The 27,998-nt window shown below is 56.3% G+C and overlaps 1 protein-coding gene and 1 non-coding gene across 2 annotated transcripts; both read right to left on the reverse strand.

Annotated features, from left to right (window-relative positions):
• Positions 1-105: 105 nt before the first annotated feature.
• Positions 106-27,996, reverse strand: Chd3 (chromodomain helicase DNA binding protein 3). The gene is made up of 40 exons (XM_051167482.1): positions 27,718-27,996; positions 23,155-23,267; positions 22,261-22,431; positions 21,973-22,097; positions 20,741-21,027; positions 20,394-20,524; positions 20,084-20,234; positions 19,750-19,940; positions 19,227-19,457; positions 18,846-19,049; positions 18,491-18,702; positions 17,765-17,896; positions 17,033-17,132; positions 16,551-16,742; positions 16,217-16,417; positions 15,688-15,825; positions 15,265-15,386; positions 14,947-15,120; positions 14,372-14,513; positions 14,083-14,214; positions 12,567-12,684; positions 12,256-12,380; positions 11,851-12,082; positions 11,402-11,568; positions 10,735-10,912; positions 10,086-10,151; positions 8,497-8,582; positions 8,228-8,361; positions 7,524-7,668; positions 7,204-7,366; positions 6,476-6,597; positions 6,238-6,373; positions 5,993-6,094; positions 5,689-5,817; positions 4,995-5,103; positions 4,098-4,230; positions 2,664-2,859; positions 1,589-1,752; positions 1,190-1,316; positions 106-538 (listed from the first exon to the last, which is right to left on the reverse strand). The coding sequence occupies exons 1-40, from the start codon at positions 27,983-27,985 to the stop codon at positions 420-422; spliced, it is 6,168 nt and encodes a 2,055-aa protein (XP_051023439.1). The 5' UTR covers positions 27,986-27,996; the 3' UTR covers positions 106-419.
• LOC127208875 (small Cajal body-specific RNA 21) lies at positions 7,976-8,115 on the reverse strand. Its single transcript, XR_007833140.1, has one exon. It is a non-coding gene; the product is annotated as a small Cajal body-specific RNA 21 (non-coding RNA).
• Positions 27,997-27,998: the final 2 nt, after the last annotated feature.

Here is a 27,998-nt window from a genome sequence, read left to right on the forward strand (position 1 = left end):
GAAGTTCCCGAAGGCCAGGCAAGGCTATCCCCCCCACCCCCCGGCTTCACAGGAGGTGCAGGTGATACTGCAGGAAAGGACAGGGAGGCCGCACCTCTTCCTCCGACAATCATTTACTGGGAAGCTGCGCATGTTTGGTGGTGAGGCATATGGGTACTTGGAAGACCCTGCTAACCACCTCCCACCCAGACCTCTTCACCCCAGCACAGTCTTCAAGGTTTGGTGGGAAAGGTGTGTGGAGGTGGAGAGAGAGAGGGGGTCCTTCTTGAAGGGAGGAGTTACAGAGGGACAAGGGGGCTGCTAGCCCAGTGGTGGCCCAAGGGGTGGGGACGGTGGAGGGTTGGCGGCAGGCCCCAAGGCCTGAGATGTGGGTCGGCTCCGGGGTCGGGGCCTAGGTGAAGGGCAGGCCTGGGATCCAGTCAGTCGTCTATACAAATCACCTCCCCTGCTCGGGGCTCCTTCCCATCCAGCCCGTCTGACACCAGCGCCCCCATTTCCTTCTCTTTCTTCACCAGCACTGGAGGGCCATTGGTGGTGGCTGTTTGGGGAGATGAGTAAGGAAAAGTCAGCCCCCATATACCAAGTGTCACTCCCTGACAACAGCCCACCCTGACTGCCAAGTCATTTCCTGCCACTTGTGAATTTCTAATAAATGTAGAAAGACGACTAGGGGTGACCCTCCTCCTCAGACTAGGGGTAACTCTCCTCAGACTCCTCCTGTAGCACAACGTGACAGGGTCTGACTCTAGCCTCTCTGGGTTGACATTCACTTCCGCTGAGGACACCAGGCAGAGGAAGTTCAAGTGGGAGAGAGATGTGAAGGTGTATGACGGGGGGAGACTTTTGGTTTCTTGGTTTTTCTGAGATAGGGTCTTTCTACATAGCCCTGGCTGCCCTGAGGCTAGAACTCACAGAGATCCACCTGCTTCTGCCTCCCCTGGTGCTGGGATTAACTATGTGCAACACCACACCCAGCCGGCTTCTTTTTTGAGACAAGCATCTCACACAAGCCCAGGCTAGCCTGAGGATTCTCAGGAATCCTGCTTCAGCCTCCTGATGAACGGGAGAGGTTAGAACGGCTAGAACAAGGCCAGAATAACTCATCCCCAAAACACTGGACAAGGGAGTCAAGCAGAGAGAAGTTTGGCCAAAGTGAGGGAGAAGCAAGAAGTCAGGAGCACCGTCTAACCTGTGATGAAGGACCCCGCAGGCATCTGGCTGTAATTGGCGCCTGCGGCGGCCAGTGCCCCTACGGGTGCGGCGCTGAAGGCCGCCCCGTACCCCGGAGGTGTGGCGTAAGGACCCGGGGGAAAGGCCTGGAACCGAGAGCAAGCTGAGGTTAGTCAGTCCACAGTTTAGGGGGAAGGACCTGTGGTCCAGAGTCACTACAGATTATGGGACAGGGAGACTCAAGGTGAAGACTGTTGGAGCCGACTGCTCCGTGTGTGTGTGTGTGTGTGTGTGTGTGTGTGTGTGTCTGTGTGTGTGTGTGTGTGTCTGTGTCTATGTGTCTGTCTGTGTGTCTGTCTGTCTGTGTGTCTGTGTGTGAGGGACACTGACAGGACATGCAAGGGGAGAAGAGCGTTACCGGTGTGGGATGAGGCTCTGTGCCCCTGCTGGCCAGCCGGCTGAGGATGCTGCGCTCGGACATCTGCAGGCGGGCTGCGATGGGGGGTATTCGGGACAGCGTGGCTGGCAGGCGGGTCACATCCGCCTTCATGTCGCTCAGCAGCTCCTCCAGCTGGTTCAGAACTGGGGCCCGGGCCACAGAGAAAGAAGGGCAAGAGAAAGGTGGAAAGAGAGATGGAGCCAGAAAAAGTGACAGTCAGATGGACAAGTATAGCCAGAGAGAGAGGACACAAGGAACCAAGTGACAAAAATGACAGAAAAGAGACAGGAAAAGAGTGACTCGGAGGAGGAGAGTGTCAGGCCAGATATCACACAGGACAGATGGAAATAAAAAAGAAGAAACAATATGGACAAAGGGTAGGGAAGACATTGGAAGACATGGGTCGGGGTTGTCAGAACATCCCATACTGGAAGAGGGAGTTTAGGGTTGGGGAAGGTGGGGAGGCACGGGCAGTATGACTTAAGGGATCAGTTTTTACACATAGTGGGGGAGGGGAGTTAAAGGGTCAGCGTTACACAGAAGGGCCTAAGGGAGCAGGAGGCGGTCACGACACCAGCTTCTGTTAGGTGGTTAAGATGGCTCTGGGACTTAACCTGCAGTTAGCAAGGTAGGAGGGAGCGGGAGAAAAGGCTCGGGGGTCAAAGGAGAGTTTTACGGAGTACGGGCAGTAGTTTTCACTTCATAGGATGAAGGAATATGAAGGAAGTGACCTGTGGGATCAGAGCTGAGGACATCTGTGGTGCATATACATGAACCAAGGCTATTAGGACCACGGTAGGTATAACCATGCGGTGCCACTCTGTGAGGTGACTGGTACCCTGCTGGTGTGAACCCAACCAAGTGTGGGTTTGGACAAGGGATAAAAGCCAACAGTGTGCCAGCTGGGTCAGAGATGGGGTTAGAGGTCAGAGGGGAGTGGCTCAGAGGACAGAGGGGTAAGGGGATGGGGTGTGGGAAGGTTTTGAAGGGTGCGGGGTGAAGACTTACGCAGCGTTGTGGGCCCTCCCCCGCGCGGGGCCACCGCGGCCCTTACCCTTGTGCAGGACGGCGTTGGCTGGCTTGTTCCCCGCCAGCGACTCCTTGGAGAGGTGCTGGTGGCTCTCAGCTAGGCACTCGGCCTCGGCAAAGCGGGCGTGGAGGGCCATGGCGGGGTGCGCCGGCTCCTGTGACAGGTTCAGGTAGGCCGCCCGCCGCAGCTGCTCCTCGATCACCAGCGCCTGCTCCAGGAGCTGAGGGTGCAGGGTAGAGGTGAGCACAGGGGAGTGGGGGGACCAGGACGCTAGGGCAGGAGCTGAGGGGGCAGGGTAGAGGTGAACACAGGGGAGTGGGGGGACCAGGACGCTAGGGCAGGAGCTGAGGGGGCAGGGTAGAGGTGAGCACAGGGGAGTGGGGGGACCAGGACGCTAGGGCAGGAGCTGAGGGTGCAGGGTAGAGGTGAGCACAGGGGAGTGGGGGGACCAGGACGCTAGGGCAGGAGCTGAGGGGGCAGGGTAGAGGTGAGCACAGGGGAGTGGGGGGACCAGGACGCTAGGGCAGGAGCTGAGGGGGCAGGGTAGAGGTGAGCACAGGGGAGTGGGGGGACCAGGACGCTAGGGCAGGAGCTGAGGGTGCAGGGTAGAGGTGAGCACAGGGGAGTGGGGGGACCAGGACGCTAGGGCAGGAGCTGAGGGGGCAGGGTAGAGGTGAGCACAGGGGAGTGGGGGGACCAGGACGCTAGGGCAGGAGCTGAGGGTGCAGGGTAGAGGTGAGCACAGGGGAGTGGGGGGACCAGGACGCTAGGGCAGGAGCTGAGGGTGCAGGGTAGAGGTGAGCACAGGGGAGTGGGGGGACCAGGACGCTAGGGCAGGAGCTGAGGGGGCAGGGTAGAGGTGAGCACAGGGGAGTGGGGGGACCAGGACGCTAGGGCAGGAGCTGAGGGTGCAGGGTAGAGGTGAGCACAGGGGAGTGGGGGGACCAGGACGCTAGGGCAGGAGCTGAGGGTGCAGGGTAGAGGTGAGCACAGGGGAGTGGGGGGACCAGGACGCTAGGGCAGGAGCTGAGGGGGCAGGGTAGAGGTGAGCACAGGGGAGTGGGGGGACCAGGACGCTAGGGCAGGAGCTGAGGGGGCAGGGTAGAGGTGAACACGGGTGAGTGGGGGGACCAGGACGCTAGGGCAGGAGCTGAGGGTGCAGGGTAGAGGTGAGCACAGGGGAGTGGGGGGACCAGGACGCTAGGGCAGGAGCTGAGGGGGCAGGGTAGAGGTGAACACGGGTGAGTGGGGGGACCAGGACGCTAGGGAGCTACTCCGTCCCCACAGTGTGTGACCCCAGCATCAACTCCCATCCAGACCATAGTTCCCATCACAAGGGCACACACTGTGGCCTTAGCCACAAGTGCCATCTCAACTCCCAAGATGGCAACATTCCTTCTAGACCACGTCTAGTCCGGGCCCTCCCTGCCCCCCACTTCTTCCCCCTTTTATTCCCACCTTGAACCTCCGGGCCAGGAATTTATTTTTCATCTCCAAGAAGTTCCCCTTATTGGCTTCGGTCTTAAATGGTTCATTGATGATTGCAAACTGAGCATCATTCTGAATGTCCTGCCACCGCGCATAGCCATGGCTGCCGACGGAGGAGAGGGGACTGTCAAGGAGCGGAACCAAGTGGACCTGGCTGCGAACATATCTTGCTGGCCAGACTTCCCCAGAATGTGACACAAGCCTCCCTGCCTGAGCGTGAACTCTCTTCTCTTGCGTACCCCTCAGTCTTGGCTAGTTTTTCTCAACCTGACACAAGTTAGAATTATCTGGGAAAAGGAACATCAACTGAGAAAATACCTCCATGAGGTTGGGCTGTAGGCAAATTTAAAGACATTTCCTTAATTAGTGACTGACATGGGAGGGCCCAGCCCACTGTAGGTGCTGCCACCCCTGGGCTGGTGGTTCTGGGTCCTGTAAGAAAGGAGGCTGGCCGGGCATGGTGGCGCACACCTTTAGTCCCAGCACTCGGAGGCAGAAGCAGGTGGATCTCTCCAAGTTGGAGGCTAGCCTGGTCTACAAATCGAGTCCAACTCAACTAAGGCTAACACAGAGAGACCCTGTCTCGAAAAAAAACAACAAACAAACAAACAAAAAGAAAGAAAGCAGGCTGAAGAAGCCATGGGTAGCAAGGCAGTGAGCAGCGCCCTCCATGGCCTCTACATCAGCTCCTGCCTCCAGGTTCCGGCCCTGACCTCCCTGGACAATACGCGACAAGCTGTAATGTGAAATAAACCCTTTCCTCCACAAGTTGCTTCCGGTCATGGTGTTTCTCGCAGCCACAGAGATGCTGCGACGCCGTCTCTCCCAGATGAGAGCCCCTTCTTCTTGCACAGAGACAGAGGATACAGGACGATCCCAGCCAGAAGCCAGTAGTCATGTCTGCGGTGCCAGATCTCATTGAGTCTCCCCGAGGAAATGGCTGCCCGTTCCTCGTTCTGCCACAGTGTGTGCAGCTCTGCAGAGGGCAAGAGAGAGGCAGCAGGGGTCTGTGACCCACGCCCACCCCGCAGGCATGCACAGCCAGAGAGCTGGTAAGGGCAGAGTGTTCAAGGCCTCTTAGAACTGAAGGGAGGGTTTAGGGGGGTAGCTGAGTGGTTAAAAGGACCAGAGCTCGGGTCACAGCACATACATGGGGGCTCACAACCATCTCTAACTCCAGTTACAGAGGGTCCAGCACCATCTCCTGACCGCTGGGGCATTGTGCACATGTTGCACGCGCACACACACACACATTCAGGCAAACACTCATACGCATAAAATAAATCTGAAAAGAGTTAAATTTTTAAAAAGGCAGGAAAACACTATGTTAGGAGGTAAATAATCAAGTTAATTATGAACAGGCTCACATTAGGATTAAGACAAAACTTGTACTGGAGACCCACGGAAGTTTGGTAATACAGGTAGGATTTGGAGCAAGGCTCATCGTCAGTATGCACCATTTCATTTAACGAGCTTGGAACTAAACAGAGCAGGTAGCCTCGGACACAGTGAGAAAACCCAAATGGACAGTGAGGGGCAGGTAAGAGACAAGCGTTCACACCTGTGAAGCCACCGTCGGCAATGTTGAACATGAACCTCGGCTTCTCCACCTTCTCCTCACGGCGCCCGCTGGCCCGTGGCTCATCTCGAGGAGGCCCAAGGCGAAGCTCCCGGTCTGCTTTTCCATCTTCTGCTAGGCCAAACAAGGCAGAGCCCACACCTCAGGACAGCATCCTTCTGAGTCCGAACACATGGACTGCACTGGCTCTTCTGACAGGTGCTCACCCAAGACCCAGGCGTTGGGTCCCCCAGACTCTGCCCCCTACCCTCAGGGACTTGGGTGTCCAGCCCTTTTTCCCCATTACCTCTCTTGCCCAAATCCCCCGGTCCCCGCTCCAGCCGCTCCCTGTGCTCCTGTGTATCCAGCGGTTCCTCCTCCCCGCTTCCTCCTGGCGTTGGCTCTGAGGCTGTGGGGAGAGTCAGGAGGGAGGAGGGAGGAGGGAGAAGGGAGGAGGGAGGAGGGAGGAAGGGAAGCTGTTACTCTCATCCCAGCTCCAGAAGAGGGAACTCCAGAATTCAATCGGTGTGGCCACTAGGATAAGACACCCACCGGACTTGTCTCTGTCTCCTCGGTACCCAGGCTCAGGCCCCATCTCTCCAGGCGCCCCTGGGGCTTCACCCTCTAAAAGATTCTTCCTCGGTTCTATCCGCTCTCCAAGCGATGGGGCTGGGCTGGGACAATCAACCTGGTGGCGGTCAGTTGAGTCAAGATGAGCTCACGCATCCCTAGGCACCTCGTGGCCAAGGCCTCCCACCACCTCCTCAGGGAGAAGCGGGTGTTCACACACCTCTGTCTCCATCTTCTCCCCGGCTCTGCTATTCTTCTCTGGCTTCTCTTCTGGATTCTCCACGTCCTCTTTGTCTGGAGGTGTCCTTATACCATCTGCTTTCTCACTGGGAGCCGGGGTCGCTGTGGGACAAGGCAGCGCTAGGGCTTGGGCAAGCCTTCAGTGCTCTCCAGAGGTTCGTGTGCTGCACTGAATGCCACGGTGAGATAAGAACCTGGCAGAAACTGAACTAACTACAGTGTTTACAGGTGGGTTTGGAGGAGGCGATCAGGGTTAGATGACGTCATGGGTGAGACCTGTAACTGAACTCTGGTGGTGCATGCCTTTAATCCCAGCACTCAGAGGGCAGAGGCAGGTGGATCACTGTGAGTTCAAGGCCAGCCTGGTCTACAAAGTGAGTCCAGGACAGCCAAGGCTACACAGAGAAACCCTGTCTTGAAACAAACAAACAAACAAACAGAGAACGGGGGAGGCAGCACATGCACGCTCTCTGCCATTCAGCACGCAGCAGCGGGCATGACCCATGGTGCTGCAAGCAAGACGTAGCTGTTGACCTCGAACCTCCAAAACCATGAGCCCAAACAAGCCTGTTTCCTCTACACAGCTGTCCAACTTTATGCACTGCATTATAATCACACAAACAGACTGATACAAGGGGAACACCAGGCTTTCCACCCTCACATCTGGCCACACTTGTTCCCCACCATCCCCCCTTGACTCCCAATTACCAGGTTTAGAGGTGCAAGGACTGTTGGTTGTGGACGCCTCCGGAGTGGTGGGAGAGGTTTTGGTAGGAGAGGAAGCCCTAGAAGAGCGTTTGGAGTCAGCACTAGGGTCAGGCATCAGCTCCGGCATCGACCAGCGTCCATTGATGTGCTCAAACTCTTGCACCTGGGGAAGGAGGCGTGCAGGGACGAGGTCAGTTCCCGGCACCAGGCAAACAGGAAGCTCTGTCTCCTCTGTCCCAGACCAGCCTGAGGTGAGACTCATGACAGAGAAGAACAGAGACTAAGTAGCCGGCCTGGTGTGTGAGTGAGGAAAAGCTGACCTTCTTCTTGACAAGAGACATGACTCCGATTCGGGTCAGCACCTGCTGGCGACTCAGCCCCTCACGAGGGACCCCATCGGCAAAGGTTTCAGAGCCGTCTGCCCCAGGCTCACACAGATGTCGCATGAACAAAGACACATAGGCCCTGGAAAGCATGGTAATGGGAGGACTTAGCAAGGACTTAGCAGGGGTTTGGGCACAGAAGACGACATACAGCTCACTGACTCCCTCAACTTCAACTCCCAGGTGCTTACAAGACTCCTCCCAAAGGCCACTCACCTGCATCCGCCCTCCACTTCTTAACTCATTCACTGCCTGCATGCCCCCCACCCCTCCCCTCAACTGTCAGCTCCCCTGCTGCATCTCTTGGGACTTGGCACTTTGTCCCTGAGCCATCAGTCAGTTTCTCATCCCGTTCACCAGCTCCTCCTGCCAGGTTTTCATGGCCAACTAAATGTGAGGCCCGGCCAGCCTGGGTGAGGCTCCTTCCTCAGACACCTCTCCCATGAGGGAGGAGGCCTGGCCTCTTTATTCTAGGCTCTGCTGAGGGGAAGTGGGGCAGGCTGAGCCCACCTCCCAGGAAATAGAGCCTGCACATGACTACGGAGGTGGTGATCAGCTGAGTAAGGTCACATCACGCGGCAGCCAATAGGAAAAACAAGCAGACCCAAAGCTCTTGGCTCAGGCCATCCGTCCATACTCACTTAAACTCCTTCTCAGTTTTGCCCCTCAGGTCTCGCACTAGCCACTGCGTGGTGAAAGCATCCTGAGGCGGCATCCCCCAGCGCATCACAGCATTAAGGAAAGCCTTTCGTTGTCGAGTATTGAACCCCAACACCTGCATCGGGAAGGTGAGGCAAAGAGGCGGGGCTGTGAATGATTAGGAGCCAGAAGCTCTGCCTACTCAATTCCCGGTGTACCCAGACCCCTTTTCTCCTTAGAGCTCATGCAAGGTGTCTGGCCAGCGTCTCACTTCAATGTTGCCCCCGACTCGAGCCAGCAGTGGGGGCAGCGGCTTGTCCTTTTCGTTCCGGAGCTGCCTCTTTGACTGCCGACGCCCTAAGGGTGAGGGTGACATTGATTAGTGGAGTCAGCACCCTCTCATAGCCCTCAGTCTGCCTTATACCCATCCCATGATATATAAAACACAGGGCTGGTCTATTCACATTTGCCTCTGATTTTCTTGCAAGCACGTTGTCAGCATTACTACTTGGTAAGGCTAAAAGAAGCCATATCCAAAAATTAGTAACAAATATCCTGACAGGCAACTCGTGGGAAAGTAAAGGTGTTGGGATTCTGCTCCAGTCGGCCTACCTGTGATGTCATTGCCTACCTGTGATGTCATTGCTTACCTGCCACGGGGGCATAGCCCAGCCCAGGGCTATAGAAAAGGACAGACCCTGCTTGTGGCTCTCTCTCTCCCCTCTGTCTGTCTCTCTCTCACTCTCTCGATCTGTCTTTCACTCTGTTGCTCTGTCTCTGTCTCTCTCTTCCTCTGTCTCTCTCTCTCTCTCTGGGGTACCCCTCCCCCCTTTCCTTCTCTCCCCAAGCTCATTTAATAAACCTCATATAATCTAATACCTGGTATCTTCTTATCATTGTCTTGTATTATTAAACATAAAATTGACCTGGTATCTTATTGCCTTTTATCTATTACTAAACATTAAAAAAGTAACATCCTCTTCCTATTTGGTTTCAGTGTATGCGAGTTTGTACTTTTGGATGGAGTCTGTGCTGCTCAGGCCTCCACCTCCTGCACTTAAGGCATCCTGTCTAACCCTCCTCCTGGCTGGAGCTGCAGGTGTTGTCACCATACCTCGCCACCTTTCGTGACCTGAGAGCACCTGCTACCACGCGGCCGTATGCTCCGGCTTCAACAATAGAGACATCATGGCCACGTCTTCCTTTCCATATTCAATAGTCAGTTTTCCTACCAGAGCAGCTTTTCTTTCTTTTTGAGATACAGCAGCTATGTAGTTAGAATGTGTAGTCAGAATGCCTCAAACTAGCAACCCTCCTGCTTTAGCCTAACTGTTGACATTACAAGTGTGTGCTACCATGTTCCCAGCCAAAAAGAAAGCATTTTTAAGACTTTTTGTTTTTGTTTTTTGTTTTTGAGGCAGGGTTTCTCTGTGTAGCCTTGGCTGTCCTGGACTCACTTGTTGACCAAAATGGCCTCAAACTCAAAAAGATCTGCCTGTCTCTGCCTTCCTGAGTGCTGGGATTATGGGCGTGCACCACCATGCCCAGCAAAACAAAGCATTTTTATTGCATAAAAACAGGGGCCTCGGGGGCTAGAGTGATGGCTCAACAATTAAGAGCCCAGGGTTTGATTTCCAGCACCCACACAGTGGCTCACAACCATCTGTAACTCCAGTTTCAGAGGATCCGACAACCTCTTCTGGCCTCTGCAGGTACCAGGCATGCAGACAGTGCATAGACATACATGCAGGTAAAACTATATACATAAAAATAAATAAATCTTTAACAAATAAAGGGCTTAAAGAAAGCTGGAAGGTGAAACTGAAAGAACTGCGACAGAAAGTCAAGAGAAGACGCCACCTTCTGGACGCTCATCGAAGTCTTCGTCCTCTTCCTCCGACCCCACTGAGTACTCTGACTGGTTATCTGTGAGGGACAGAGAGGACTCCGTGGTCAGCTCCGCGGCAGCCATCCTGGGCTCTCTGCACTTGTGTTCTTCCTCTTGCACCTTTCTCCACCTCTACCCTGGCCCTGGTCCTCCTGAGCCATCTTTTTTTTTTTTTTTTTTAAGATTTTATTTATTATTACATATAGCGCTCTGCCTGCATGTACACCTGCAGGCCAGAAGAGGGCGTCAGATCACATTACAGATGGTTGTGAGCCACCATGTGGTTGCTGGGAATTGAACTCAGGACCTCTGGAGGAGCAGTCAGTGCCCTTAACCTCTGAGCCATCTCTCCAGCCGTCCTGAGCCATCTTTAGCCTCTCGGTATTTCCTACTCTCCCACTCTGCCGCACGTCACAGCTACGTAAACAATGGGTCCCCTGGGTGCTCACAGGGTCCCTCTGCAGTCCTAAGGTCAGTAAATCTCACAGATCCATCTGGCCCTAGAAACTTCCTCCTGGCCCTTCCTGGTCCCCCAGCCCCCTTCCCGCCCTACAGCCCTGGCCGGAAGCTCTGCCCGTCGCATCATCGTCCCTTCTCTCTGGTCAGGGGCAGCGCGGTCACCTTGGTCCTCCTGCGCGGCGTCGTTGTAGTTGACCTGCTTCCGCACGCGCTTGCCCTTGCCCAGGCTGCGGGCCAGGTCCTCCTGCTGCTGCTCATAGTGGTGGCGCAGCAGCTTCTCCCAGTAGTCGGGGTCCACGTTCTCCTCCTGCTTGATCACCTCCCGCTCGATCTCCTCAATCTGAAAGGGCAGCAAGAGTGAAGGCCGCCAGCCTCGCCACACCCACTGCTGCATCAAATCCCACTCTCCCTCGCTGGCCAAATCCTGCTTGATGCTCTGGACCCAACATCCCGTTTCTGGAGACATTTTCCCTGTCACCTGTTCCCTGCTCCTTTAAACCTCTGCTCTACTTCCCCCTCACTTCCCACAGCCTCAGAAGCAGCGGTCTGTGACTGCTAGAACTTTCTGTACCTAGGTGTCTCTCCAAAGCTCAGTGTTGTCTCTCAGAATGAGAAGCTGTTGGAGGGCCACTGTTGCTTTTTGCTGGGGACCAGGATGAGAGAATAAACCAAAAGCAAGAGTGCAGAATAGTCCTACTTCAAAATTTAGTGACAGGCATGGCCCTCCAGAGACGGCCTGGGGGCAGGGCGTGGCCCTCCAGAGACGGCCTTGGGGAGGGTGTGGGCCTCCAGAGACGGCCTTGGGCAGGGTGTGGGCCACGCCTCTCACCTTGTCTTCTTCGCGCACGACGTACTGCGCCACCTTGAAGGAGCTGAGGTACTCGTTCATGTTCTGCACATCCGTGTCCTCGGTTGCATCCTGGTTTCGGTCCAGCAGCCGCGCAATGGCTTCATTGTCATAATGGATCACACTGCTGTCCTCCTCCTTGTTCTCCCCTGGCAGCGACAAGCGACAGAAGAGGCCACAGTTTAGTTAGGACGGGGAAATGCTCCACCCGCCTCCTTCTCACAGGCCTGGAGGAAATGACTGTTCCCTGGGACTCGTGGGAAGGGTTTTTTGTTTTGTGTCCTTAGGTGGCCAACCTTTATCTCAGGAAGACTAGGAAGAAGGTATCTGTCCTGCGCAGGCTGACAGGAAAGGTTTGATTTGGGGGAGCTTCCTGGGGGTGTTTTCCCTGAGGAGCCCGGGCTGCCTCAAGGGCTGCAGAAAAGGCTCACCCTCGTTCTCATCCTTGAAGAGCTCCTCGGTGCCAAATTTCAGGATGTCGTCCAGCTCCTGCTTGGACATGGAGCCAGCCTTGGAGCCCAGACCCGGCCGCACGACCAGATGTGTCAACATCATCTTTCTCTTTGCCACCTGTGTGATTCGTTCTTCCACAGATGCTCGAGTCACAAACCGGTAAATCATCACTTTGTTTGCCTGGCCAATCCGGTGGGCTCTGCTAAAGGCCTACAGGGGCAGGAAGAAATAGAGGGCATCGCAGAGTGACACAGAGAAGCTGACACCGGTAGGGAAAGGCCTTCTCTTCTCTCCTAAGGCCCGCCCCTGAGCAGGACAACCTCCTTCATGAACCGGTGTCAACTTGCTGAATGTAACAGGGAATGTGGGGTGCAGGTTCCCACCTGGATGTCATTATGGGGGTTCCAATCTGAATCGAAGATGATGACAGTGTCAGCAGTGGCCAAGTTGATGCCCAGGCCACCAGCTCGGGTGGACAGCAGGAAGCAGAACTGTTGGGCACCAGGAGCTAGGATGTGAGAATTAGGAGGCCAAGTTTACCCCTGGCTGCTAGGCGCTCCGACTATAAACACCGTACCCTAACTCCTAGTCTCAGTTTCCAACATCCCCTCAGCATCCCCCATCCTAAGGACATGGCAGAAGTTTCTCAGGCCTTCCATGTCCACAGGGACCAAAGAATTTATTTCATCCTCACCATTGAACCGGTCGATGGCCTCCTGCCTAAGGGCGCCCGTGATGCCGCCATCGATGCGTTCGTACTTGTAGCCTTCGTAGTCCAGGAAGTCCTCCAGAAGGTCCAACATTTTGGTCATCTAAAAAAGAGACAGGCCGGGCGTGGTGGCGCACGCCTTTAATCCCAGCACTTGGGAGGCAGAGGCAGGCGGATCGCTGTGAGTTCGAAGCCAGCCTGGTCTACAAAATGAGTCTAGGATGGCCAAGGCTACACATAGAAACCCTGTCTCGAAAAACCAAAAAAAAATAAAAAAAAAAAAAAATAAATAAAAAAAAAAAATAAAATAAAAAAAAAATAAAAAAGAGACAGTAGGAGTCCAGAGACAGCAGCTGGGACCTCGCTTCCCGAAGGAGCCCTTTCCTACAACAAATCCCCAAGCCCTGCACTTACTTATTTGTTTGTTTATTTGTTTTTGGTTTTTCATGACAGGATTTCTCTGTGTAGCCCTGGCTGCCCTGGACTTGCTTTGTAGACCAGGCTGTCCTTGAACTCAGAGATCTGCCTGCCTCTGCTTCCTGAGTGCTGAGATCACAGGCGTAAACCACCCTCTCTGGCTTGCTTTATTTTTAAAGACGGGATCTCGCTGTGTAAACCTGGCTGACTTGGAACTCGCTATATGGACCAGGCTGGATTCAAGGCGAACACCACTACCCGAGCCCAGATCCTCTTTGTTTTTAACTTGTTTCCCAGTGTTAGGGATCCAGTGCACAGCCTCAGACAGATAGGGGAGGGCTCTAGCACAGCACAACCTCAGACAGATAGGGGAGGGCTCTAGCACAGCACAGCTTCAGACAGATAGGGAAGGGCTCTAGCACAGCACAGCCTCAGGCAGATAGGGAAGGGCTCTAGCACAGCACAGCCTCAGGCAGATAGGGAAGGGCTCTAGCACAGCACAGCCTCAGGCAGATAGGGGAGGGCTCTAGCACAGCACAGCCTCAGGCAGATAGGGGAGGGCTCTAGCACAGCACAGCCTCAGACAGATAGGGGAGGGCTCTAGCACAGCACAGCTTCAGACAGATAGGGGAGGGCTCTAGCACAGCACAGCTTCAGACAGATAGGGGAGGGCTCTAGCACAGCACAGCTTCAGACAGATAGGGGAGGGCTCTAGCACAGCACAGCCTCAGGCAGATAGGGGAGGGCTCTAGCACAGCACAGCCTCAGGCAGATAGGGAAGGGCTCTAGCACAGCACAGCCTCCTGCAGCTAGGGAAGGGCTCTAGCACAGAACCATCTTCGGCCATCTGCTCTCTTTTTATTTGAATACAGGGCCTCTCTACATTTAGACAGGCGTTGGCTCAGCATCACAAATTCAGTGATTATGGGCATGGGCCACCTTGCCTCCCAGAGTCAAGACAAGCTTGTGGGCATGATTCCACTCTTCCCTCGTAGAGCAGCCACAGGACGAAGACAGGAAGTGCGGTCTGGGTGGTAAATGGCAACAGAATACAGACATGGAGAGAGGACAGTGGGACGGTCACCTGTGAGAAGATGAGCACTCTGTGGCCTTGCTCCTTCAGTTTCCTCAGCATCTTCTGTAGCAGCATAAGCTTGCCTGATGACTTGATAAGTGCCCCGCCCTCATATGCCCCACTGGGGAGTTTTGGAGACTCCTGAAAAGAGGGGAAAAGGAGAAAGAGTCAGGAAGCTTAACTACAGCCCCACCTGTCTCAAGGTCAGAAGCTTGGCCCTGCAACTCAGCTCCACCCCTAAGCTAACACAGACCCTCTTGGCGAACCCATGTGACTGGTCCCTGCTCTCTGCTCCTACCATGGCGGCCACAGGGAAGAGGTACGGGTGGTTGCAACACTTCTTCAGATCCATCATGATGTTAAGCAGTGACACTTGGTTCCCACCGCCTCGTGAATTCAAGGCCTCAAAATTTCGAGTTAGGATGTACTTGTAGTATTTCCTAAAGACCAGGGTAGAGATGTGCAAGACACACAAACAATAAAGGAACTACTTCTGTTTTCTTCTTCTTTTTTACACAGGGTTTCTCTGTGTAACCCCAGCTGTCCTGGAACTCATTCTGTAGACCAGGCTGGCCCCAGACTCAAGGGATCTGTACCATCACTCCCAAGAGGAACCACTTCTTTTTTTTTTGGGGGGGGGGTTGGTTTGGTTTTTTTTTTTTTTTTTTTTTCCGAGACAGGGTTTCTCTGTGTAGCCTTGGCCATCCTGGACTCACTTTGTGGACCAGACTGGCCTCGAACTCACAGCGATCCGCCTGCCTCTGCCTCCCGAGGGCTGGGATGAAAGGCGTGCCACTTCTAATATGGCACTTGGTCCCAACTCTTGGAAAGCTATCGCCCAATCCCCACGGCCAAGCACAGCCCAAGTCTCACTTCTGCATAGGGCTTAGCTCCACTCGGACAATGAGCTCTGTCTTGGCGGGCATGTTCTTAAAGACGTCAGCCTTGAGCCTCCGCAGCATGTGCGGCCCCAACAGGTCATGCAGTTTCTTTATTTGGTCCTCTTTGGAGATGTCAGCAAACTCCTCCAGGAAGCCTTCCAAGTTGCTAACAGGCACAAAGAGAAAAAAAGTCAGACAGCGGGGGACGTTCTTGGCCTCTGACCTCTGGCTCTGCTTCCTAGGTCGAGTGACTCTCCTACAACTCTCCAAGCTGCCTTTCCTCCCGCAGAGCACTCGGTGAGCCACTTACTTAAACCTCTCTGGAGTGAGGAAGTTCAGCAGGTGGAACAGCTCCTCCAGGTTATTCTGCAGCGGGGTCCCCGTCAACAGCAGCTTATGATCTATCTTGTAGCCATTAAGGACCCTGAAAAACTAGGAAGTGGGACAAAGGCAGGCAGGAGAAAGGGTTTTCAGTGGCAAGTGGCCATGTTACTTCGTAGACTTTTCCCTTTTTTGCCAGCTCCTGAATTGCCATTTCCCTCAGGATCAGAGGCCCAAGTCCCCAGCCTTCCCCTCCTGCCGCACAGTCCTTTCTCCAGCTTTCCAGGCTACAACAACCCCCAAGGCTGTTGAGTTTTGTTTTAGTTTCTTTATTTTAAGGATCAAGGCAGGTGAGGGCGCACCTTCCAAACTCTCGCTCACTCGCTTGCTCGCTGCTGGGGGTCTGGCTCACCTTGGACTGGTTGTTCTTCAGCCGATGAGCTTCATCCACCACTAGACAGGCCCAGCGGATGGAGCCAAGTGCTGCCTGATCAATGGTGATTAGCTCGTATGACGTCAGGAGAACGTGGAACTTCACCTGGGCCTCCCTCTGCCAACAGAAGCACTGCCCGGTCACCTGCCAGCCCCCCACCTCCAGCACCTCCACCTGCCAGCCACCCACACCTCCAGCGCCCCCTACCTCCAGCCCTCCCCCACCTCCAGCCCTCCCCCACTTCCAGACCCCCACACCTCCAGACCCCGACACCTCCAGACCCCCCTCTTTATGAAGAACCACATGAGCCCCTCAGGAAGCCAGGAATTCTAACCTCCACACCAAACAGGGCCCAGGGACCACAGCCCTGGGTTTCCACCCCTATGCCCAGTGCTGACAGGGTCGCACATGCTCCAGGAGACCCCACTATGTAGTACAGAGGCAGAGAGAAGGAGAGGACAAAGAAACGACAGATCTGAGGGTCTAAAGCACAAGACCGGGGACTTGCCTTCATCTTGAAAGCTTTCTTCCCGCCTTTGATGGCATTGTCCTCAAAGGAGAACTCGTTTTCTCGAATAATGGCCCGGCTGTCCTTGTCACCCGTATACGTGACCACATAGAACTTGGGTGCCCACATCTGGAACTCCCGTTCCCAGTTGATGATGGTGGAGAGTGGAGCGCTCACCAGGAAGGGGCCTTTTGTATGGCCCTGAGATTAAAGGGTGGAACCCCATTAGCCCTGGTTAGGTGGACACACTAGTCTGCCTGCTCTGGCTTTCTGCCCTTCACCCCCATCCAGGCGAGGACTCAGCCCCCTCGGGGGCCTAGAGCCCGACACACACCTCCTTATAGAGCGAGTAGAGAAAGACGATTGTCTGGATGGTCTTGCCCAGCCCCATCTCATCAGCCAGGATCGTGTCCGTGCCCTGGGCCCAGGAGAAGCGCAGCCAGTTCAGCCCCTCCAGCTGATACATGTGCAGTGTGCCTCCTGTGGCTGTGATAAACCGTGGCTGAGTCTCGTATTTCACTGTAGGCTGTGGAGTCGAGACACAGCAAGGTTCAAGGGAACAGCTGAGGTTCTTCTGCCCTGCCCTGGCACTGGTGTCAAGGTGGCTTACAATTCCCTCAGCCTCCGACTGAGTTGAGTTCTAGTCTTCAGTCTTCCTCCCCTCCCCTCCCCTCGGCCCCTAAACCAACACCCAGCACAGCGCTGCGGTAGCACTCCAGGCCCTAAGCCAAGCCCCTGGGCCGCTGCTCAGAGGCTGCTGACCGTGTCAGAGCAATCGGTCCCAACACTGCAATGGCAGGAAAAGCGAGAACTTACATCATTAGTCGGTGAGCTGGGAGGCCCGTCACCCTGTAACTCCTTCTTCTTCTTCTTATACTTGCGGGGTTGTGCAGGGTCCTCGCCCATAATTAGCTCACTGAGGAAAGAGTGGGCGTCCGAGTGAGGCCTGGTCCTCAGGCGCACTCCCACTTCTCTAAATCCATTCCAGACCTGCCTTCCTCTGCCTAAAACCTTCCCTCAGATTCTCCCGTTTTCTTTCTTCAAAGTGTTTTAAAGAAAAAAAAAAATCTCATTACAGCTACAGAGTACAGACGTCCCAGGACAGCGAGGTCCCCGGACAGCGAGGTCCCCGGACAGCGAGGTCCCAGGACAGCTTGTGGAAACTGCCCCTCTCCTTCCACTGTGTGGACCCTAGGACACACACTCAGGCTGCCAGCCTCAGCGGCAGGTACCGTCACCCACCAAGCCGTCTTGCCGCCCTCTCCTACGCTTTCTACCCCAGCTACTGGGGTTCCCTGAGAGCCAATCCTTCTCTTCCATGTATCCTAGGACTCATTTCTCAGACCAGATCTTATTTCCCCTTCTCCTGGGCCATCCTTCCAGGCCGGCCAGACCTTACTGCTCCACCTTGTACTATGCCTAGCAAACCCAGCCAAAGCCCCGGCCAAGGCTGCGCTGCCCCTTCCCTCACCCCCCCCCCGAGTTTTCACGCACTCTGAGCTGCCCCCCCACCCCTGCCCCGGTTTTCAAGCTCTCTGAGCCGCTCACCGGTGTCTCCAGTAGCTCTGCTTCTGGTCCTCGTATTCGGGGATGTTCATTTCATCCTCCTCCCACGTGGACTGGTCGTAAGGCAAGTCCTTCCACTTCACAAGGTAGTGGTAGCTCCCCTTCTTGTCCATACTGTTGTGCAGGGAAACCAAGAAGAGAGGTAGGAGGGGAAAGAACAACAGGGTCAAACATCGCACAGAGTGCCGACAAACACAGCGTCTGCTGCCTCAGCCTTCTCGGGATGGTACGTAAAAGCCAGCCACCACAGAGCATGGCCGGAGAGCCAGCACTATCACTCACTTACCCAGACAGGACTCTGAGTGCCTAATGTGAGCCAGCCATGGATGGGGCACTAGACTGAGTGGTGAGCAAACCAACAAACGTCCTGCTCATCACTCACACTTCAGTGTAGGAGAGCTAGTGCCAAGCAGTAGTGAACACTGCTGTGGAACACTCATCTGCACAACGTGTTTCTCAGCTTGTTTGCACGCCCCACCCCCACCCCCACGCTACTAGAGGCAAGCCACCAACAGCGCTGGACTGAGCTTTCCTCCCGCTTTCTCAAGTCCCCAACAAGACACCGGGCCAGAAGGGCTGGGGCTGCAGAGACTGAGGTTTGGTGACTGAAGCCAAACCTCAGCTGGACCTTCAGCTCCTGCAGGGCCACTGCCAGCGGTGGAGCAGTGTCGCAGTCTGGGTGGGCCTCTCCCCAGACCAAGGACGCACCTATGGTTGATGATGCGGTGGACGGTCATCCACTCTGGCTTGATGCCAAAGCGGTAGTACTTCTCCTCCATCTCCGCGTACTGAGGGTCCTTCACTTTGCGCTTGCCGCTCTTCCCGTCATCTTCCCCAGAGCCGTAGTCCAGCGGCGGTGGCTCGTCCATGTCGTTCTTCCGTTGGTAGTTACGGTACATCACCAAGTGGAAGATTTCCAGCTGATGGGGCAGAGGGGAGAGAGAAGAGATGGCCTCCAAAGACGGCAAGGGACGGGGTGGCCCAGAGGGTGGGGGAGCGGGCTGCGGGGGGGGGGGGGGGGGGACAGGACACACGGGTGAACAGGAAGGACTGGCCTCTGTACCTGAAGCTCCTTGGCCCAGGAGCAGTGCCAGTAGGACAGTCCTACCCACTTGACAAAGAACTCTCGCTCTGACCGGCCTTGAAGAGGGCGAGGGGGTGGGACGTCTGGATTCCCGTCTGCCTGCTGCAGCGCTGGCACTGCCACAGGTGGCTCCCCCCATCGCCAGTGCAAGATCTTCTGAACACGGCCCTTCAGCACAGGGCACTTCGGGATGGACGCATGAGAGAAAGAGGATGGAAAAAGTAAACAGAGTCCCTTGTTAGGGAAGACAAAGGTACAGCAAGGGGGGGGGTGCTGAAGAAGAGCTGGGTGTTTGGGCCCCCTGAAATGGGTGGGAGGCGGGGCTGGACGGCGAGCACTGTGAGGCACGGCTCCACTTACTGTGCATCGTGGGCACAGCCATTCGCCGTGGGGGATGTCGGGCAGCGGGGGGTTCAGACAGTGGATGTGGTAGGAGGAGATGCAAGCGTCGCAGCACAGGAGCTCCCCACCGTCCTTGCACACTCGGCAGTACTCCATGTGATCGTCCTCCTCCTCCTTCTCTCCTTCCTCCCCCTCCTCTTCGTACTCCTCCTCCTCTTCCTTGGCCTCCCACTGTACCCCCTCCTTCTCCTAGGAGGCCAGGAGCAGACAGAGATAGACAGAGGAAGATATGAAGAGATGGGGAAACTGAGGCAAAACCAAGATGACTGAGCCCTGGAACATGCATAAGAGTTTCACGGGGCCTACCAAACAGGATACCCCAACTTTCCAAAATTACTGACTCTGGGAACAAAGCACTGAAAGAAAGGACCCTGTGAGGATTCTAGACTCTTGAGCACCTACTGAGAAGCCCAGGAGGCCATAAGAGAAAGTGAGAGGAGGAAGGAGAGACAGGCGCGAGCCTGAGGGTGTAGGTACTCACACAGTGGGGGCAGCTCCACTTGCCCTCGGGAGCCCGGTCAAGCTCAGGGTCAAGGCAGACCAGGTGGTAGGCACGAGGGCAGGTGTCGCACAGAATAATCTCCCCGCCCTGCTGGCACACCTCACAGTAGTCCTGGTGATCCGTCTCATAGCCATCAAGCTCCTCCCCGGCCACTGCAGGACAGCCTGGGACTGTCATGTATCCCCGCCAAGGAAAAGGGAACAGAAAAAGAAAGAAAGGGATTCAGGGAAAGACGGGAGAAGGGCCGAATGGAGACGAGCGGCCACACAGGAAGGAGGCGGTCAGAGGGGGTCACATGTGAGAACACCCTTACCCTTTTTCTTCTTCCTTCCTGGCCGGCCTCGCTTCAGTTTCTTGGCACGGACAGGGCCGTCGGGCCGGCCTGAGGCACTATGGACGCTGCCACTGTCCAGGTCTGACTCCTCGGCCTCTGGTTCAGGGCCCTCGTCACTCTGAAAAACATACTGCCCATAGCCCCGCTGCCGTGAGTGAGGTGTACCTCACTTTACCCACCGCCCTCCATCCCTGGACCATAGGTCGCCACCCCGGCTTCCCTCAGGGACGGCCCATGGATCTCAGCCCCTGACACCCCAATGTTTAGCAGACAGGGTAGGGCTGCTCACCGAGCCCGGCTTCTTCCTCTTGCCACCCAGCAGCCCTAGCTTGATCTTGAGTGGTGCCATCTTCTTCCCTCGAAGCTTCTTGCGTCCATCGGGCACTCGGGGGTTCTTATTCCGCCTCTTGTGGCCTGGACCTGAGCGAGAGGGGAGGAGGGAGAAGGCCCACAGGCGTGACACATCCTGGTAGAGCAAGAGCCACAGGGACTCTGGACCGTGTCATGGGCCACGGCTTCCCGTCTTCCCTTCCTTGGAGGCCTTCCCCCCTGCAGCAGTCAAGGCTGGGAAAACATGGGTTGTGGAGTCATGCGGTTTGGAAAGAGGGGACAGAGGTGGGAAGAGGGGGCTCCTACCTTTGCCCTCTTTGGTTTTGGCTCTTCTGATGGGTGGGGGCTGGATTTCAGGAGCGGGGGGTGGTGGAAGGGCAGGGGGGGGTCCAGATGGTGCAATGGGGGTGGCTGAGGAGACAGCAGCTGACACCTGCTCGGCTACAGCTGCCGCCGCCGCTGCTGCTGCAGCTGCCACAGCAGCTGCTGACCCTTTGAAGGGGTTATTGGCGCTGAACTCCCTCCACTTGGCCCCCAGGATGGTCATCATCTTCGACATCGGGATCTTAGGGTTCTTCTTAGCAATTAGGGGCCTGAAGACGCAGAGGCAGGAAACTCAGGCCCTTTATAGACGGTCTGGGAATCCCACCATCTCCCCCTACCAATTAAGTCTATGCTAACAGTCCTGAGTGGGAAAAATTTGTCCTATTAAGAAAAAAATATTAATTTAAGGAACTAACTAAGTAAAAAGAAGCTGAAAGGAAGATGTATTCGGTTTTCTGCATTTTATTGAATTCTATGGAACCTGAACAAAGCTTCCCTTGGGACAGTTTGAAAGAGGCAAACATCATGTTTTCCTCTAAGGAGTGTGCTAAGCCCCTCTTCAGTGCTGCCTGCAGCAGGGTAAGACATCACCGAGGACAGCTCCCAGTTAGCATCCCTTGAGCCTAGGTACCAACTGTACTGGGCTAAGCATTCAACATCCTGCCAACTCCACACAGGCTCCTGCCAAGCGTTAGTTCTGGTTTACAGATAAGGAAGCTGAGATCGGGAGAGATGAGGTGACTGGCCAAGAAGAGCCAGGGCACTAAGCTGCTGTCCACTGCCTCCGCCTCCCAAGGCTCTCGCACTATCCCTACCTCCCCAGCCACCGCAGCGCAAGGCCCGCTGCTGTCAGTGCCTGAGCTGGGGTCACTGGGACTTAGGGAAGGGTTTTGAAAACTCTTGGACTGTGATGTAACCCAGGTCTAGTCTAGAGAAGTTACAGAGAGAAAAATGGACCAGTCAAGAGCGGAAGGGCTCAGTCTTTCCTGTCCTCGCCGTCTTCTAGTTCCAGAAAGCTCTCTAACGCAGTACTAGACATGACCTCTGCCTCCACGACCTTAGGCAAAGGTGGACTCTTAGATGAGACTGGCAGAGCCCAGACCAAGAGGAGACTGAATTTATGCATAAAATTATCTGTGCACACACTGTGAATTTCTCTAGGAAGCATTTTCTTAGGTTTTAAGCAGACCCAGAGAGGCCAGGCTGCGCGGTACCTCATGAACTGACTAAAGGCCTTGTAGTTGGTGAGCGTGTGGTAGTCCTCCTCAGAGAACACGTGCTCCACATCCTCCAGGCCCCAGGTCAGAAGCAGGGTTGCCGATGACTTCTGCTCCGCCTGCTGAGTGGGGCACAGCGCGGTAAGGTGGGGCTCCAGGGAGCCTCCTCTCCCAGGCAGCCCCCGACTTTCCCGCTCCCCTCTGCAGCCCAGCCCCCGCGGCGTCCCTCCATCCCTGTGCCATCTCTGACGCTGACTCCTCACCCCACATCACAATTCTACTTACCTTTTGTCCCCCGTCTCCTTCTCCCCTTTTCCTCCTCTTTGTTTTTTTCTCTTTTTTTTCTCGGTGCTTCCTTCGTCGTTTCCGACCTGGCCCGGTGCCATATTCACTGCCTCCACTCTCTGACTTCTCCCGGTACTCCTCTCGCTCGGAGCCAAATTCCTCTTCACTGTCCTAAGGAAGAGAAACAAGAATAGCATTTATCCATTCTTACTGTGTGCCAAGAACTGTTCTTAGTGCAAAACATATTTTCTCTCTTTCCATCTTTACAACTATCCTACGAAACAGCAATTGATCTATATTTATTCACTTTTTTTTTTTTTAAATCAGAGGAAATTGAGGCACAGGGAGTTAAATAAACTGCCCAGGGAGGCAGAGGCCCTCTAGGCTCTGAACTCATGTCACCTTGCCCAAAGACTGTGGTTTGCTTTTTCCTTCAGTATTGGGCTCAAACATGTGGGGCAAGCTCTCTACCACTGAGCTACCCCCAGCAGGACAGTGTGCTCTCAACTGTGTCTCTCAGATGGTAGACAACTGGACTTTCCCCCACCCCCCAAGACAGGGCTTCTCTATGTAGCCTTGGCTTCCCCCTGACTCGCTTTATAGACCAGGCCGGCCTGGAACTCACAGAGATCCGCCTGCCTCTGCCTCCCAAAGTGCCAGGATTAAAGGCGTGCGCCGCCATGCCTGGCAACAGCTGGGCTCTTTACCAGGTTGGAGAAAGTGAGGTTGGGGGGTCTAGGTCCAAGAGACACAGATGAGATACATGAGTGGGGTTGTCCAGCCTCTTGACTTTAGGAACCCCTCTACCCAGGTACCCAGGACCAGAGAAAAACGTCGTCTCTGGGGAGGGGCCTCCTGGGCCTCTCTACAACGTTAGGGACCCTGCGCACTCACAAGCTTCTTGCGTTTCCGGGGTTTGCCTGGCTTCTTCTCCTTCTGTTTCTTGGGTCCTGGCTTTCTCTTCTTCACACGCAGAGCTGAAGGCAGCAGCCGAATAGCATCCTTATCTTTGGAGAAGAAAGCACCAGGAAACTTGAACTTGGAGCGTCCCCATCTCTGAAGCCCATCGCGGTCCCCTTCTCACCACCTCAGCCACTCTCCAGGAACCCAGCATGGACACCGCTGGATTTCCCTGCCCTTCAACGACGCAAACACAGTCCTTCTAGTATTCTGAGATCCTCTGGTTCTGAATGGGAGGTCAAGAGTCAGAAAGGAGGACCAGCCAAGCCACTCCCTCCCCCCCAACAAGGGACCAGACTCTAGGCCACCGGCTCAGACTGTGGCAGGTCCTCTCAGTTCTCGCCAGGGCTCCTCCTGCCTTCCCCCTCACTTTGCCAGCTGGCAGCTTGCCCAGGAACCGGGGAAGCCATGCCCAGCTGCTGGCCTGGCCTGACCCCAGCACTTGGAGTAGGGAGACACAAGCTGGCAGCTCCCTAAGCCAGATGCTGAGAAGGCAGAAGCCAAAGGTGGACACCTGGGCTCTCACACGAACACACCAGGGCCCTGACATCCTGTCTGCCAAGAGCGAGGCCTCTGTTTACATTTTCCTGGATAATCACACCAACACTGCGCCGCTGGAGCAAAAGAAATTCTCAGCTAGTCATCCTAACCTCTTGCCCATGGGACCAGTATCTGCTTCCATCACGGCCCAAGTCAGCAAAAGGAAGTCTACGCAGTTCCCTAAACACTCCTTCTCCCAGAGGACGGGAGTACATCTGCCTCTAAGCCTATTCCCAGTGGCCCTGCCCTTATCCCATGGCCTCACCTTTCACCTCTGTCTCAGACAAGCTGTCCCCATCTACATACACGTACTGCAGGGAAACAAGCAAGGAATGTAATCACACACACACACACACACACACACACACACACACACACACACACCCTGCCTGTACCTGCCTCCACACAGCTATGTCCCTGGGTCTCTTGCCAGAGGGTCCAGGGCAGGGTCTCTGATACCCCACCACCCCGTGCTCCCTGACCCCTGCCAGCCTGCCCGAGTTGTTTCTGGCAGATTAAGCCCTGATACCACACAGAAATGGGGCCCTGGTTTACCTACCACCCCCATTAAGCCCTGATACCACACAGAAATGGGGCCCTGGTTTACCTACCACCCCCACCAATCAGTAGACTAACCAGCCAGACCTGTCTTGTCCAAGTAAAGGCAGCTGCAGCCAGAGGGGGAAAGCCAGGGCTTGGCCTAGACTCTAGCTCTAGGACAATCTTCTTTCCAGAACCGGCCAAGGGAAAATTAGCCACAATTAACACCCCAGGCCTGGGTTTCCGATCTGATCCTACCTTCCCTTCCACCTCCACTACCCGGCGGGCGTCCCGGTGAGCAAAGACGCTCTGGGACAAGGGGTGGGCACGCAAAGGGGGCTGCCTGCCCAGAGTCAGTGTGTGAAAAATGATCCAGGGCTGTAATAGGAAATCGGACGTCATGCCCAGCAGCTGGCTCCCCTTAACTCTGGGGACTTGGGTTAACACGAACATGGAAACGAAGACCGCGGGGCAAGTGGCAAGGGCAGGCCAAGCCCCGCCAACTGGCTAAGGATCAGGGAAGTGGCCCGCCCCGGGTCACCCTGGGTGTGTGGGGCGAGGCGGCCTGTGAACTCCACTTCCCACCCAGCCCAGCAGGAGGTTCTCAATTTTAGGCCGACGTCGGCGGCCAGCAAAGGGGAAGGACGGCGAGGAGAGGCAAGGGAGGGTAATAAAGCAAATCTAAGGCCCAACCTCTGTCTCAGCAGCCTCTCAAAGCTGGCGGCGAGCCCAGACTCTCCCACACGCCGGCTCAGATCGCGGGAAGATGGGGAGGGCGAGGGCGGAGCCTGGCCGTGGGGCTGTGGGAGGAGCCTGGGCCAGAGCCTTCCCCCCGCCCCTCTCTCCTAATCTCGCCATCAATCTCTCACACTTATATTTATTTTTTTTTTCCTCTAAAATTCCCCTCCCTCCCCCACAGCGAACCTCCATAATAGGTCCGCCGCACATGCGTACTGAAGGAAGGAGGTGGGCTTGTATTTTCAGACCTTTTGCAAAGAAACTACCAGAATTTTCCGCACCACCCACAATCATTTCCCCACCCCCATCCCCACCCCCCCCAAGGAATCACATCTATATATTATGTTATATTATTTCTCTAGACTTGCCAGAAGGGGGAGGGAGAAGAAATGAGGGGTTTTTTTTTTTTCCCCTTTAGCTTCCTGCTCCCTTCCCCCACCAACACGAATGCTATTATTTTAAACGTTTAACAATGTAAGGAGACTGGAGCGAAGGGGGAAGGGATAAAAATTGGTCTTGGGCAAGAATGTAAAACAAAACGGTGAGAATCAAAGCAGTCGCACAGAAAAACAATGGAAGGCTCTCACGAGTACAAATTCATATTCCAGAAAGAGACGAGGGCGGGCAGCCGGGCTCCTTAGAGGAGGACTTGTTTTCCCCACACTTAGGTAGACGGGTAATGAGCACGCTAAAAATATTTTCCGAAAGTTTTACCTCAGAAAGTCATCTGAGGGGGTGTATCTGGGTCACTTTGACTTGGAGGGCTGGAAGGGAAACGGAATTGCCCAGAGAGACAGAGGAGGTGAGCTTTCATTTCAAATATAAAAATTTAAAAGCGTTTGACGTTTCTCAAGGATTCAGAAAGCAAAGGAGGGGAAGGGGGAGGGAGGGAGGAGGGAGGACGCCACACAAAGACCCACCTCGACCTCAGACTCTTTCCCTCTCCTCTCTCACAGGCACCCAGCTTCGGGGATCAAAACCAGACCCCGAGTTCGGAACAGTTAGGCGAGAGTTACCGGTCCCCTGGCTCACCTGACAAGCCCTGCCACCCCTCTTTACCACACCTTGCCTTCGGCAGCCCGGCGGGCAGCCCTCTCCCCACGACCTGCTGTTCTCACCCCCGCCCCACGCGAGTTCTGCGGGCTCGCTGGGATAACTTTTTCCTAAACTTTTCCCCCTTTTCGGGTAACCCTGGCGGGGTGGAGGGGTGGGGGAGCGGGGGGGGGCTTTACCCAGTCTGCATTAAACACATTATTCGGCCCCCCACCCCAGCCCCTCTCCAAAGGCTGTGCCAACGCGGGCGGCATAAAGTCTCACACTGGTCAACACCATAGTTTTACAAATAACGTGTTGAAGTTTGGTGCATCTGGGCTGCCCCGCCGCGGGAGACTTGGGGTGCGATGCGTGTCCCCCGGGCTGAGGTTGCAGGCGAACCCCGCTCGCTCCACCTGGAGGGTGGTCTGAGTGCGGGGGGGGGGACGACGACACACTGCTGGATGTTTGTCCCCAGCACCGCGGGACGCGCTGCTCGGAGCGCCAGGGGACCTGTCACCTCGGGGAGAAGGGTATTGAGTGGCCATGGTCAAGCACGCACCAGCCGGGTGGGCAGCTCACGCCCCCCAGCGTGGTCAGGGTGTGTGGGTGGCTTGGCTGGCCGAGTGACAGTGAATGGCAGCCACGTGAGAGTCACAGCTGGGCAGTTCGGCCACCCCAGACTGACGGGGTCACAGGGGTGGGGGGGGGGGGGGGGGAGGAGGAGGGGGCTGCACTTGACACAAAAGAGCCCGGGGCAGAGATGACGAGGGTGGGGCTGGCCCCGAATAGGGGGTGGAGGGGTGCGTGTGGCTTCCCCAGACACTCTCCTGTCTCCCCTCATCTGAAGTGACCCGAGATCTGGACGGCCAGCTGCGGGGGGGGGGGAGCAGGGAAGTTTGGGGGGGAGGAGTGGAGGGTAGGTAGGTCCAAGTCTTTACTCCAGGAAGTGGCCTGCGTGGAGTGTGGTCACCACCTGCCCCTAGTCACCAGCCGCTACAGACATGCACACGACCCCTCCCCTCCCCTCCCCCGCGTGCCACCGCACGCCCCTGAGTTGGCGGGCACCGAAGTCCCTGCAGGTGGAGGGGCTGGTCCGCCGGGCCACCGTCCCACCTCTGCCCGCCCAAGTCCCCCGCGGAGGGCGTGGGGGGGGGTGGAGAGGATGGCGGTCAGCTCCACACACCCCGGACCCCACGGCGGGGGGGGGAGCGGAGGCCGAGCCCGTGGGGCGCTCACGCGGGCCGCCCCTCCCCCCACGCGCCCCTCCCCCCACGCCGCCGTCCGGTCGCCGGGGTCTCGGCGATCGGTCCCTCGCACGGCCTGGGAGCGGGCTGGGGGGGGGGGGGGACGGGACCCTGGCTTCGCCACGGCCGTTTCCTGCCTAACCCCCTCCCCGCCGAGGGTGAAAAAAAAAATCTCCTCCCCCGAAAGCCGCGACCAAGTGGCCCGGTCCGCGCGCGCAGCTCGCTCCCAGCGCTCTCCAGCCCGGGCGGCGGCGGCGGCGGCAGCGGCGGCGGCGGCGGCGGGGGAGGGGTGCGGCGGGGGAGGGGAGGAGGCCTGGCCCCGAGGCCGCCGCGGAGACCGCGGGCACCGGCCGGGCGCGGGGGACTCGGCTCGGCGGACTCGGGTCGGGCGGACGCTTACCTGGCGGCGGGGGCGGCGGCGGCGGCGGCGGCAGCGGCGGCGGCGGCGGCGGGAAGAGGTGGCAGCTGGGGGGGCTGTGGCGGTCGCGGCCCCGGTCGTGGCCCGGCCCGCGCCCGAGTACTCCCTCGTCGTCGTCCTCCTCATCGTCCTCCTCGGCCGCCTCCACCTCCTCCTCCTCCTCGTCGCCCTCTTCTTCCTCCTCTTCTTCCTCCTCCGACACCACCATCTCCTCCTCCTCCTCCTCCTCGTCCCTCAGAGGGGAAGCCATCCTGTGGCTCTGG

This window comes from Acomys russatus, chromosome 25 (assembly GCF_903995435.1).
Source record: "Acomys russatus chromosome 25, mAcoRus1.1, whole genome shotgun sequence".
NCBI lineage: Eukaryota > Metazoa > Chordata > Mammalia > Rodentia > Muridae > Acomys > Acomys russatus.

Excerpts from the sequence above, each read along its gene's own strand:
- Chd3 (XM_051167482.1), bottom strand. The coding sequence starts at position 27,985 with ATGGCTTCCCCTCTGAGGGACGAGGAGGAGGAGGAGGAGGAGATGGTG. Across the intron at positions 8,362-8,496 it reads GAGTCGGGGGCAACATTGAA|GTGTTGGGGTTCAATACTCG; the intron begins GTGAGACGCTGG and ends TTCCCGATGCAG. Across the intron at positions 2,860-4,097 it reads TCCTGGCCCGGAGGTTCAAG|CTCCTGGAGCAGGCGCTGGT; the intron begins GTGGGAATAAAA and ends CTGCACCCTCAG.